This window comes from Chiloscyllium plagiosum, chromosome 16 (assembly GCF_004010195.1).
Source record: "Chiloscyllium plagiosum isolate BGI_BamShark_2017 chromosome 16, ASM401019v2, whole genome shotgun sequence".
In the NCBI taxonomy this organism is placed as follows: Eukaryota; Metazoa; Chordata; class Chondrichthyes; order Orectolobiformes; family Hemiscylliidae; genus Chiloscyllium; species Chiloscyllium plagiosum.
The window spans coordinates 68,885,325-68,898,529 of record NC_057725.1 but is presented as its reverse complement, the minus strand read 5'-3'; the positions used below and the strand labels follow the sequence as shown (position 1 = coordinate 68,898,529).

Below are 13,205 nucleotides of genomic sequence, written 5' to 3'. Positions count from 1 at the left end.
TCTTTTCCCTGGGGTGGGGGAGTCCAGAACTAGAGGGCATAGGTTTAGGGTGAGAGGGGAAAGATATAAAAGAGACCTAAGGGGTAACTTTTTCACACAGAGGGTGGTACATGTGTGGAATGAGCTGCCAGAGGATGTGCTGGAGGCTGGTACAATGGCAACATTTAAGAGGCATTTGGATGTGTATATGAATAGGAAGGGTTTGGACGGATATGGGCCGGGTGCTGGCAGGTGGGACTAGATTGGGGTGGGATATCTGGTCGGCATGGACGGGTTGGAGCGAAGGGTCTGTTTCCGTGCTGTACATCTCTATGACTCTATGACTCTGTGAGGTCTGGCAGCATCTGTGAAGCGAGAAACAGAGTTAATGTTTCGAGTTCATTATGATTCTTCTTCAAGAAATACCTCATTAAATAAAACAATCCACTGCCCTCTCATTGACATCTTTGGAAAATCAAAATGAGGAATCCACATTCTTTCAAACTTAAGACTGCAAAAAATATTGAAATGAAGTCATCATAACAACAAGTAAATCCTGCTGCAGCCAGGATAAAACTCCATGGTGTACTCCAAGTGTAGTCTCACCAGTAGCTTGTACAGTGGTTTCAAGACATCCTTCCTTTTTATATTCTATCTCCATTAAAGGCAATAAAGGCCAACATTCCACGTGGTTATCTAGTCACTTACTATACTTGCACATAGAGTTCCCTTTGCACTGCAGCATTCTGCAGTCTCTTTCCATTCAAATAAAATTCTGCTTGTCTTTTCTCTTCCCAGAATGCAGAACCTCACACTTACCTACATTACACTCCAGTTACCATTTTTGCCAACTCACTTCATCTATCTATCACTCTCCACCTCCTCCTCATAATTGTGTCCTCTTTATAAATTTATTTACTCTCAACTGGCAATCAGCAGAGAGTTGTTTTCTCAGATGGAAGACGGGCCAGGAGGATGAGTTGCCTAGCATCTCGGCTAGACAGCAAGATGCTGCTTTCACCATCTTAACGAGATTGACACATTCTGTTCTCACAGCATGTTTGTCCTCTCATATCAGTAAAACATGTCCAATTGTCATGTTTGTTTACTTTGTTTATCTATTAACTAATGCATCATATATAAATGGCTGTTTCTTAACAAATTTAACAAACTGTAAGAAAATTAATTACTAATCATCGAGTGTCTAACTTAGTTAACTGTTATTGCGAGGCTCCGAAAATCATCAACAGTATCAAGATTCATGAGTGCTGTTGGAGCTGGACTCAACCAGACCCATGGGGAGTATTTCATCACATGGCTGACTTGTGCCTTATAAATGGTACACAGGCTTTCAGAAGTCAAGAGGTGCTCTTGTAGCCACAGTATTTTTGTGGCTGGTCAAGTTCAGTTTCTGGTCAATGGTAACCCCCAGGATGTTGATAGTGACGTCAACGCTATTGAGGGTTAAGACAAGAAAATCACATTCTCTTTGGTTGGACATGGTCAATGCATGGCGTTTTAACAATATGAATGTTAATTTTAACTTGTCAGCCCAATCTTGAATGTGGTCCAGATTTTGCTACAATAGGATGTGGACTTTGACTATCTGATGCACTCATGCAGGCAAGTGGGGAGTATTCCATCACACTCCTGATTTGTACCTTATGGACGGTGGAGAATCACAAAGTGGTGTTATTCGCTGTGGTATTCTTAGCCTCTGACTGCTCTTGTAACCTTTTTTTTATTTCAAAAATAAACTTTATTCATAAAATTATTTGGATCGCTATACAATCGGTCATGCCATTCTTGTGCACACATTACATTGCTTTACATACAGACATCGAAATTTATTTTCCCTATATACAAGTCTGTACATTTACTATCCAACTGTTCTGCTGAGGCCTCAGCCGAGCCCATTTACTGCGTGGGCCCCCTGTTCTTAGGCAGGCAGACGTTACACGGTGGTCTTTCCCCACCGCGCCTTCGCGTCCCTCAACACGTAGTCCTGGACCTTGGAATGTGCCAGTCTGCCACACTCAGTCGGGGTCAGCTCCTTCATCTGGAAGATCAACAGGTTTCGGGCAGACCAAAGAGCATCTTTCACTGAGTTGATGATCCTCCAGGCACAGTTGATGTTTGTCTCGGTGTGCGTCCCGGGGAACAGGCCGCAGAGCACGGAGTCCCGCGTCACGGCGCTGCTCGGGACGAACCTCGACAAACACCACTGCATTACTCTCCAGACTTCTTCTGCATAGGCACATTCCAGAAGGAGGTGTGTGACAGTCTTGTACCCCCCGCAGCCGCTTCGAGGGCAGCTTGTGGTGTGGCAGAGAGTCCGGGCGTGCATAAAGGATCTCACAGGCAGAGCCCTTCTCACCACCGTATATATATAGCCAGCCCAGTTCAGTTTTTGATCAATGTAACCCCAGGAAGTTGACAGAGGAGTATTCAATGATGGTAACACTGTTGAATGTCAAGGAGGCAATAGTTTGCTTGGGACTTATTGGTGATGGTCATTGCCTAGCACTTGGGTGATGCAAAGGTTGCCTGTCACCTTTCAGCCCAAGCGTGGACACTGTGAGATCTTCCTGCATGGATTGTTTCAGTATCTGAGGAATTGCAAATAGTGTTGAATACTGTGCAATCATTAGCAAACATCCATACTTCTGACCTTAGGTCAAGGGAAGGTCATCAATGAAACAGCTGAAGATCGTTGGGCCTGGGATACCACCCTGAGGAATTCCTGCAGAGATGTCCTGGAGCTGTGATGACAGACCTCCAACAACCATTATTTCCTTGCTATCTGCCAGTATGAATTACTCAAACCAGATCAGTGCTTCCCCCATGATAGCTGGACCAGTTTGGTGAGGGGTGAAACAACTTCTGGAGCACAAGTCTTCAGTACTATTCCCAGAATGTTGTCAAGGCCTATGGTCTTTGCAGTATCCAGTTCCTCCAACCATTTATTGATAGCTCATGGAGTGATTCAAGTTGTCTGAAGACTGGCATCCGTGGTGCTGGGGTTTCTGGAGGAGTCTGAGATGGGTCATCTACTTGGCATTTCTACCTGAAGATTGTTGAGAAAGCTTCAGTCTTATTGCTTGCTCCAAATGGTATTCAATACGGCGGAGTACTGTTTCCTCAGCCAAGAGAGAGCAGGACATTCAGGTTTCGACCTGATGCTATGAGAGTCCATGCTATCCAGAATCAATCCTGAACTCTCAGGGCAACACCTTCCTGATACTATGCCACATGGTACAGGAATACCCAGGGATGGCGGGTACATAGTCAGACTCATGAAATGATACCTTCCAGACAATGTCAGGATGATGCTTGACTAATTTGTGAGACAGCTCTCCCAATTTTGGCACTGGCCTCCCAGATGTTAGTAAGAATGACATTGCAAGGTCTACAGGACTTTGTTTGACGTTACTGTTTCTGCTGCCTTACTTGATATAGTTTAGTCCAGTTTGTTTCGGTCCTTTTTTTGAGACTTCTAGTGATTGATTCAACCGTGTAGCTTGCTAATCCATTTCAGAGGGCAGTTAGGAGTTAGCCATATTGCTGTGAAATCACAGAGATGGATGACAGTTTCCTCTTCCCTAAAGGACATTAATGAATCAGATGGGCTTTCAGTCATCATTAAACTTTTAATTCCATATTGAAATTTAATTCAATCTTCTGCAGTGCTAGGATTCCAGGGGCCCAGGATATTGGGTGGCACAGTGGCTCAGTGATTAGCCTCACAGCGCCAGGGACCTGGGTTCAATTCCAGGGTCGGGCGACTGTCTGTGCGGAGTTTGCATATTCTCCCAGTGTCTGTGTGGGTTTCCTCCAGGTGCTCCGGTTTCCTCCCACAGTCCAAAGATGTGCAGGTCAGGTGAATGGGCCATGCTAAATTGCCCCATAGTGTTAGACCATAAGACATAAGACATAGGAGCGGAAGTAAGGCCATTCAGCCCATCGAGTCCACTCCGCAAATTAGGTTCATTAGTCAGAGGGAAATGGGTCTGGGTGGCTGACTCTTCGGAGGGTCGGTGTGGACTAGTTGGGTCAAATGGCCTGTGTCCACACTGTCAGTAATCTAATCTACCCCACATTGTCCGGATTACTAGTTCAGAACTATGCCATCACCTCAGTAGATGGCATAGTCTCTGAGCTAGTAAATAGGTTTTAACAAAAGATTGTTCCTAAACTTGACATCGTCTTTCGAGTTTGAACTTAACGATATTGACACTTCTTTTCAACCAATAGTTATTCAGAGCAACAAACTAAATACAACTTTCTCCCTGGGTATAGAAGTAACCATTACTTTTTGATCTGATCAAGACTTCAATTTTAATCAGTTTATTGGAAATATCTGACTCAAAACAAAATTTCCACATAAAAACTGAAAGAACTGCACATGCCATAAATCAGAAACAAAAACAAAAATTGCTGGAAAAGCTCAGCAGGTCTGGCAGCATCTGTGACGAGAAATCAGAGTTAATGCTTCAGATCCAACAACCCTTCCTCACGACTGATGGTAGTTGGCACAGTGTTGGTTCATATGCAAAGGGTGGGGGTGGGGTGGGGTGGTTGCAGAAGGAGTAAACGATAGGTGGGGATAGAGCCCAAAGAGAGAGAAGAATAGTTGGACAGACAAAGGAGTGGAAAATAATCTGGCTAGGAGGGTGAATAGCTGTTAATGGAGTGTTAGTTGTGTGTGGAATCGCAGACTGTGCGATCACAAAGCCTGGTGTGTGGGGTTGGGGGGGAGGACATAAGAGAGCTGAAGCCCTAAAATTATTGAACCCTGGATACAATAAAGTTATTGAATCCAGAAGGCTGCAGGCTCACCAGGCGGAAAATTAGGTGTTGTTCTTCCAGCTCACACTGAGAGCACTGCAGCAATCCTTAGGCAGAGAATTTGGCCAGGGAACCGGGTGGTGTTTTGAAGTGGCAACTGGAAGCTCGAGGTCAATTTTGCAGGTAGAATGTAGATGGCCTGCGAAGTGGTCACCCAGTCTATGTTTTGTTTTCCCGATGTAGAGGAGACCACATCATGAGCAGCGAATGCAGTAGACAACATTGTGTGAAGTGCAGGTAAAGTGCTGGAAGGTATGTTTGGACCTTTGGATGCTGAGAAGGGAGGAAGTAAATAGGCAAATGTTACGGCTTCAGCGATTGCAAAGGAAGGTGCCGTGGGGCTGTTGGGGGGAGTGTTGGGAGTGAAGGAAGAGTGGACCAGGGTGTCCTGGAGGGAACAATCCAGAAGGCAGGCAAGGGAGGGGAGGGGAATATGTGTCTGGTGGTGGCATCTCACTGGAAGTGGTGGAAATAGTGGCTAATGATTTTCTGGCTGTGGGTGCTGGTGGGATGGTAGTAAGGACAAGGGGAATCCTATTGCCATTGTGGGAAGGAAGAGGGGTGAGAGCCAAAGTGCGGGAGAGGGGTTGGCCCTGCTTGAGGGCGCTGTCAACAACAGTGCTGGGGAATCCTCAGGTGAAGTAGAAGGTGAACATTTCAGAGGCTCCCTTGTCGAAGTCAGCATCTTTGGAACATATGCAACAGAGAATTGGGAGAATGGAATAGAGTCTTTACAGGAAGCAGAGTGTGAGGATGTATACTCCAGATAACAGTGGGTGTCGGTGGGTTCATAGTGAATATTAGTGACCAGTCTATCCCCAGAAATAGAAACAGGGATGTTGTCGAGGAAGGGAAGGGGGCAGTCAGAGATGGACTGGGTGAAAGTGAGGGCAGATGGAAATTGGAAGCAAAATTGACAAACCTTTCCAATTCTGGATGAGAGAGAGAAGCAGCACTATTGATACCATTGATATATCACAGAAAGAGTTGTGGGTGGAGAATGTTCCAGGTACCCAAAAAGAGACAGGCATAACCAGGGCCCACCCGAGTTACCATGGCTACCCCTCTGACCTGAAGAGTACGAGAAGAGTTAAAAGAGAAGTTGTTTAGGGTGAAGACAAGCTCAGCCATTTGGAGGAGGGCGGTGATGGGTGGGGATGGTTCAGACCTTTGTTCCAGCAAGAAGCAGAGAGGAAGTGTATTTCTATGTACTCTGGTGTCAGTGCTTTGAAATCTGTGGCACAGAAAGGTGTACATTAGAAAACAAGCTGTTGTACCATCCAGCGTGTTGCTAGGGTACGCAGTTGTTGCCCTGTCAGATTGGTCTTCCTTCACTCTAACCACCACCATTTAAAATAGTCACAATCAACTGGTGGCATTCATATGGGAAAGCGAGTCAGGGTCAGCTCAAGACTAGGGGGTTGTCTTGTGTCAGGTGACTTCACAATGAAAACCATAACAACCCAGAAACAGGAAGAATGGGGGAAACAAAAACACAGAAAAGTGACACCAAATGTACATTTGTATTGGAGAGAGTGATGGGACGAGAGCTTTAAAACAACTGTCTTTTATCTTATCCTTTCAAATCTGGGAAGAATAATGGAGATGCGCTTGGAAATACTGTGTAAAGGAACAGCACTAATTACGCAAGAGAAGGAGCAGTTAGAACGTAAACAGGCATTTGTCCAGTAGATTCCATTCTGAGTGAATAAAGAAAGGTACTCTTTAATTGATCACGAGACATAGAATGTAACTGGGCAATTAGATCCTTCAGACTGAACTGCAGAGATTAGAACTCGGAGTAAAGATCTGGATTGATCTGCTTAGAAATATATCAGAGAATTCACGGGTATAATTCCGAAAGGACGCATCTTTTAGTAAAAGGTCATTAATAATCTTCGTAAATACTGAATTAAGCAATTTGAGCTCTCCAGTCCCAAGTTGTGAAAAAAATTCCTAAAATGAATAGCAGTGTGGAACTATTCTCAGTTGCCCTGCTGAACCTGACTGCAGAGGAGGGTGAATATGGTCATGAGAAAATATCAAACACCCTCCATACATTGGGTTGTTACCATCCAGAGACAGTGTTGAAGAGTTGCCATGACTATCTATCCAAACATACCACACTGACAGTCCCACAAGGGGTTGTCATATTAGACAGCGTGACAAAGATTATCAAGGACACTATTGACCAAATAAGCCAAGCATTAGCACAGAAAATTATTTCGGTGGCTACACTCTGGATGACATTCACAGGAGCACAAGCTGACAGCCAGGAAGCTGCAAGCAATCTCCTGGTTGCCATGAGCTTCAGATTCATTAATGAAGTTGTTCAGTTGACGATGGAGAATTTCAAACAAGGACATCTTCCCCACGTGTACATGGTGAAGACTTTGAGCAAAATGTCAATACAAAATGTGTCAGGCATGCTGCCTTTTCTCAAATCTATTATGGAAACCATGATTCCAGTTCTAATTGGAGTGAAGGATGAGGATTTGAAATCAGTACTTGCCTCAGCAATGGGTAGTTTTAGCAAAAGCATCCTGATCTATCTGGAAAAGGAGAAAGGCTTAGACCCTACATCCATCAAAACGACATTTTCCACCGAGATCAACATTGTCTACAGTCTGTTGTTCAAAATGTGGCTTGAGAAGGAGCATTCCAAGTTGAACATCCCAACAGTGGAAGCTCTAGGCTACATCAGCTCCCTGCTACCCAAGGACCGACTGGAGGAAGAGCTGCCCAAGCTAATCCGAAGCCTTCTGTCTTTCACTAAAAAACAAGGGGGGCACTGTTCAATCACAGAGTGTCTCTACCAGGTACTAAATACTGCCACAGAGATGAGGTGTCTTAAACTGAAGACACAGGTAGACAATGTGCTGAACAATCTGCATCAGCAGATTTGCCTTTCAGTGGACTTTAATAACCAACTTGCTATGAAAAACCACTCAGAGATCCTTCGCTGTTTCACAGTTCTGGCCCCAGTTTACACAGATGCATTGATCAACTTTATTTTAACTAAGTTAGAGAATACTGACCAGCAAGTCAGAGTAGGCACACTCAGTGTACTGAGACATCTCATCAGCTCAGCATCCCCACACATTGAACAGAAGGCAGCTCAGATTGTAGCTGCAATAAAACCGACTCTCCTGGACAAGGGCAGCAATCAGGAAAAGAAGATCATTGCCCAGGTAATATGTGCCATGGCCCAACAAGGTTACCTCAAGCCGGAAGGAGGAAAGGTAATGGTGGAATTTCTCATCCGACAGTGTGCCACACCTGTTCGTTCAGGGTCCCCAGTATCATCTGACCAACACCTAGATCAAGTTACAGATGAAGATTTAGTTACAATATGTGAAACAGTGATGTTTATGATCACAAATTCAGTGAAGATGGAGGATATACTTTGGCCATTCTTATTAGAGTGTGTCACAATGACCCAATACACGCAAGCTTTAACAACAATCTGCAATTGTTTAGCACAGCTTGGGAAAAGGAAATTGCAAACTGGCAATGAAAGCTTATCAGTTCAATACAGTAAAGAAACCAACCTCCCTAAAGCCCAGGCACTGCTAGCCCGGCTCCTCATTGTGTGCTGTTGTCCATATCAGGGAGGAGGCCGTGGAGCTGCTGCACTGAGACTCTTGCAAGTCCTGAGCTTCAATATCCACCCAGCAACAGTGACAGGGTGGGGAGAGGAACTTCCCTCACTAGCTGATTATTTACTGCAGAATTCGGAGGAATCTCTTCCCCAGCAAGAATGGGAGAAGAAACTCTTGCTGTTCTTGTCCAGATCTCTCAATCACATTGGTGACGAGGAATGGACAGGTAAGCTGAGCGACGAAATGTGCAGACAAATCCACACTGACCATCACTCCCCACAAGAGAAAGGTTTTCTTTATAAATCTCTTGGCACAGTGCTCCATCATGTTCCTCATAAAAACATAAAGGGGAAGCTTCATCAAATGCTCCTCAATGTTCAGCACAGTGAGACTGCAGAGAGAGAAGGAGCTGCTGCTGCCATTGGTTTCTGTGCTATGACCCATTTTGATGATACGCTCAGCGCCCTGGAAGAGTTTGCCAATTCGAACAGCTTAAAGAACACAAGTAACTTCTTCAATATTCTTAGGGATAAGCCTGAGGTGGATCTGGATAAAGTGAAGAGCACACTGGTTCTGTGCTATGGGAACATGGCCCTCTATTCACCTGAGGAACTAGTGCTCTCCAGAGTCGAAAGCCACATTCTGCCTGCTGTGGTTAACCAGTTTATGACTGGTGTTCAGGGGACAAAGTCTGAATCCAAGGATCTCACACTAAGGATAAGCCTAATAAAAACCGTGACTCTAATAGCCAGGTCTCTACAGTCAATTCATCAAAGAGTTCCCTTCCATTTCAGTGGGAAAAGACAACTTTTGAAATACATGCAGGATCTTATTGAGGCTGAGGTATCACAAGTACTGCTGAACCCTGTGCGTCTTTTAGCTATGTCTGCCTGCATGTATCTTGTACAGCTACACGGTGACCAAGAGGACACTTTGCAACTTATTCAGACCTGTCTATTAAGTACTTTCAGCTTGGCCCCTTCAGAACTAAATGAGGTCAAAGCAACTGATAGTAACATCAAGGAGAGAGCCACACTTTATAAACAAACCCTGACTGCTCTGCAAGACCTTCTGAAGCAAATATTACTTCAAGATCTGTCCCCTGATGGTCTTCAGTCCATATTCACACAGCTGGAAGAGTGGATCATGTCAACAAAGGACTATGTACGTGAGAGGGCTATGATCATGACCTTCGAGCTCCTGAACTGTTATTTGGAGAATCTCGATGTTAAAAATGTAGTGCCGTTAAATAATATGGGGACTTTGATTGGACGAGTGATACCACGCTGTGCAGATCCATCACCATCCATTGGCCAGCTGGCCATGGACAGTTTACACATCATCCTGTCTATTCAGTTCTCGTATGAAGGCACCAATTTGCATCAGCATCAAGAGCAATTAGACATTCTTAAATCTGTCCGAGAAGCATTTGTCAACACTGACCATTCAGTCCTCTTTCAAACAGCCAGTCAGATCAGTGAGATCATTTCAAACTCTTTGCCCCATGACCAAGTAGGAAATCTACTTTTTGCAGCATTTAAAGGACTGACTGACCCTCAGCCCAACTGTTCCAGTGCAGCTGCTGTCTTCCTCAAAACCATCATAAAAATGCGTGGGAGTGAACTTCGGGACCAGGTCTCTGAGATACTTAACCTGCTGAGAGTTCAGCTACAGTCAGTCCCTTCAGAGGCAGTGAAATTTTCTGTCCTACGTAGTATTGCCATTCTAACCGCACACAACACATCAACAGTTGTGTCTTGTCTCCTCACTTTCCCTGTTCCTTTGGATAAGTATGTCAGTGACATCTGGAGAACATTGGCAGAGGAGCCGGAATGTTCCATGAATACAATGAAAGAGCTGCTGAATATACTGAATAAACAGTTGCCAACTGGGGAAAGGAGAACATCCCCCTTAACTGAACATCTGGATCAATATTCAACTCTCGAATCTCTGGCAGCAGTGTGTGCTTTGTATGAGATGATAACCACACCCGAGTCACGAGAGGTTGTCCTTAAGTTATTCCCCCAGTTATTCAGCACCCTGCTCATCCATCACAGCTCCTCCATCAAAGTTCGCCTGCCCAAGGTTTTTGTTCCCCATCATGAATCCAAACAGAGAGATTTCTCAGCAGAATCTCAGTCGTTGAGCAGTAAAGATGTCTGTGTGAACTGTGTCGAGATGTTAATGGACCTGCTGAATATGTCAAATAATCATCAAGTGGTGCATTTCATGCAAGAAAATGGGGGATGGGATCAGATGATGGACCTACGCAAGTCCCACAGAGGGGTTATTTTGCTGGCAAAAGCAATGGTCCGATATGCTGCTTCTAATCTGACAGGGATTGTTGTGCAACTCTCAGCTCTCATCCTGACAGTAGAAGAGTGTCAGAAAGTTACTGTGGCTGCCTTCTTTGGAGAACTCTTAAAGTCCCCACAGATCTCACAGCTTCAGCTTACAGATACCCTGATGAACAGGTTGCTAAGGTGCCTATATAGCTCATCTTCAGTTGTTCAGTTTCTGTGTGTCCGGGGCATGAGCAATGTTACAACTGGAGCTCCTCACCGACTCGAGAAATATTCTCGGCCAGTGCTCTGTGCGATGACCGGTCTGATGGAAACTGGGGAGAATGACAATGACCTGCTCATGTTCGAGGTGTTGTTATGCCTCTCAAAGCATCTGGAGCAATTGAGACCAAATACCATCAGACCTTTCGTCCTGAAAATCATGACTGGCATTGAACCATTCTTTGAAGCCAAGTGTGAGAAGGTGCGGGCTGAAGCATTTATTGTGTTGGGGCGCTTAGTCAAGTGTGCATGTAAAGATCCCAGAACCTACTTCCACCAACAAGTACATTCTCACCTTGTTTCTTTGTTGCTTCACCTGGGTGGAAACAGTAAGGAAGTGTCAAGATCATGTGCCTCAACACTTCGATTGGCAATTCCCCTCATTGCCTCAGATGATGCATACTCAAAGGTTGACAAGCATTTAGGTGAGGAAACCCTGAACTACACAGGATTCCTAAAGGACATTTCCAAACAACTCATAAAAGATGTCCCTGATAGAATCCACACCTACGTCACAGACTGTATATCCTTCTTCACCAACCAACAAGAGCAGATCCGAGCAAATGCAGTTACTCTCTCAGCATTCTTTTTCCAACATCCAGAAGAACATTCGAAACCTGCTCAAAGAATCACATGGTGGAAAAAATATAAATATTAAGGTGGATGCTGACCATCACAGACCCTGATCCTCCTCCAATTTCCCGAATACTTCTTCAGCCTCCCAATAAAACAGACCCTGATCCTCCTCCATCAGCTTCTCACCGAAACACTCAACATTCGCCAGACTCTCAACACTGCTTCTCCTCAAATTGCCCAGTAACATAGACCCTGCTCTTCCTCTAGCTTCTCCTCAGGACAGTCGCTGATCCTCTTCCAGCTTCTCCTCAACGCAGACCCTGATCTTTGTCAGCTTCTCAACACAGATCCTGATCCTCGTCAGCTTCTCAACACAGACCCTGATCTTTGTCAGCTTATCCTCAACACAGACCCTGATCCTCGTCAGCCTCTCCTCAACATAGACCCTGATCCTCGTCAGCCTCTCCTCAACATAGACCCTGATCTTTGTCAGCTTCTCCTCAACAGAGACCCTGATCCTCGTCAGCCTCTCCTCAACATAGACCCTGATCCTCGTCAGCCTCTCCTCAACATAGACCCTGATCCTCGTCAGCCTCTCCTCAACATAGACCCTGATCCTCGTCAGCCTCTCCTCAACATAGACCCTGATCCTCATCAGCCTCTCCTCAACACAGACCCTGATCCTCGTCAGCTTCTCCTCAACAGAGACCCTGATCCTCATCAGCTTCTCCTCAACAGAGACCCTGATCCTCATCAGCCTCTCCTCAACATAGACCCTGATCCTCGTCAGCCTCTCAACACAGACCCTGATCCTCATCAGCCTCTCCTCAACATAGACCCTGATCCTCGTCAGCTTCTCAACACAGATCCTGATCCTCGTCAGCCTCTCCTCAACATAGACCCTGATCCTCATCAGCCTCTCCTCAACATAGACCCTGATCCTCGTCAGCATCTCCTCAACATAGACCCTGATCCTCATCAGCTTCTCAACACAGACCCTGATCCTCGTCAGTATTTCCTAAACATAGACGGTGATCCTCATCAGTTTCCCTAATACCACAGACACTTGACAATTCCTTACTGTTTGCTGATCCTGTTCCAGCGTCTCCTCCACTAAGTCCCTGACTCTTATCAAGCTAACTCAATACAAACCTTGATCCTCCTCAAGCTTCTTCTAAACAAAGGTCATGATCATCCTCCAACCACTTTATAATACAGACCCTGCCTCTGCTCCATCTCCTTACAAAAAATGATTGATTTTATCTGAATGACATTTTGTAATTTTTGTATTGGAAATAAACTGAGATCCTGTTATCCTATAATAATTATAGGTCAGTCTTTAACTATGCAGTGGCTAACTTTGATTTAACGACAATCTCTATTTTCAAGCGTACACACACCTGCCTCACTGCGCCGGGGACCCAAGTTCAATTCCAGCCTTGGGTGACTGTGTGGAGTTTGCACATTCTCCCCGTGTCTGTGTGGGTTTCCTCCGGGTGCTCCGGTTTCCTCCCATAGTCCAAAGATGTGTTGTCCATAGTGTTAAGTGCACTAGTCAGAGGGAAATGGGTCTGCGTGGGTTAACTCTTCGGAGGGTTGGTGTGGACTTGTTGGGCCAAAGGACGTGTTTCCATAC

At 45.2% G+C, this 13,205-nt stretch overlaps 1 protein-coding gene across 1 annotated transcript; it reads left to right on the top strand.

Moving 5' to 3' along the window:
• Window positions 1-6,788: 6,788 nt before the first annotated feature.
• LOC122558132 (maestro heat-like repeat-containing protein family member 1) lies at window positions 6,789-11,651 on the top strand. Its single transcript, XM_043706451.1, has one exon. The coding sequence runs from the start codon at window positions 6,789-6,791 to the stop codon at window positions 11,649-11,651; it is 4,863 nt and encodes a 1,620-aa protein (XP_043562386.1).
• Window positions 11,652-13,205: the final 1,554 nt, after the last annotated feature.

Bases quoted from the DNA above. Each gene is read 5' to 3' on its own strand.
- LOC122558132 (XM_043706451.1), top strand. From the start codon at position 6,789: ATGAATAGCAGTGTGGAACTATTCTCAGTTGCCCTGCTGAACCTGACT.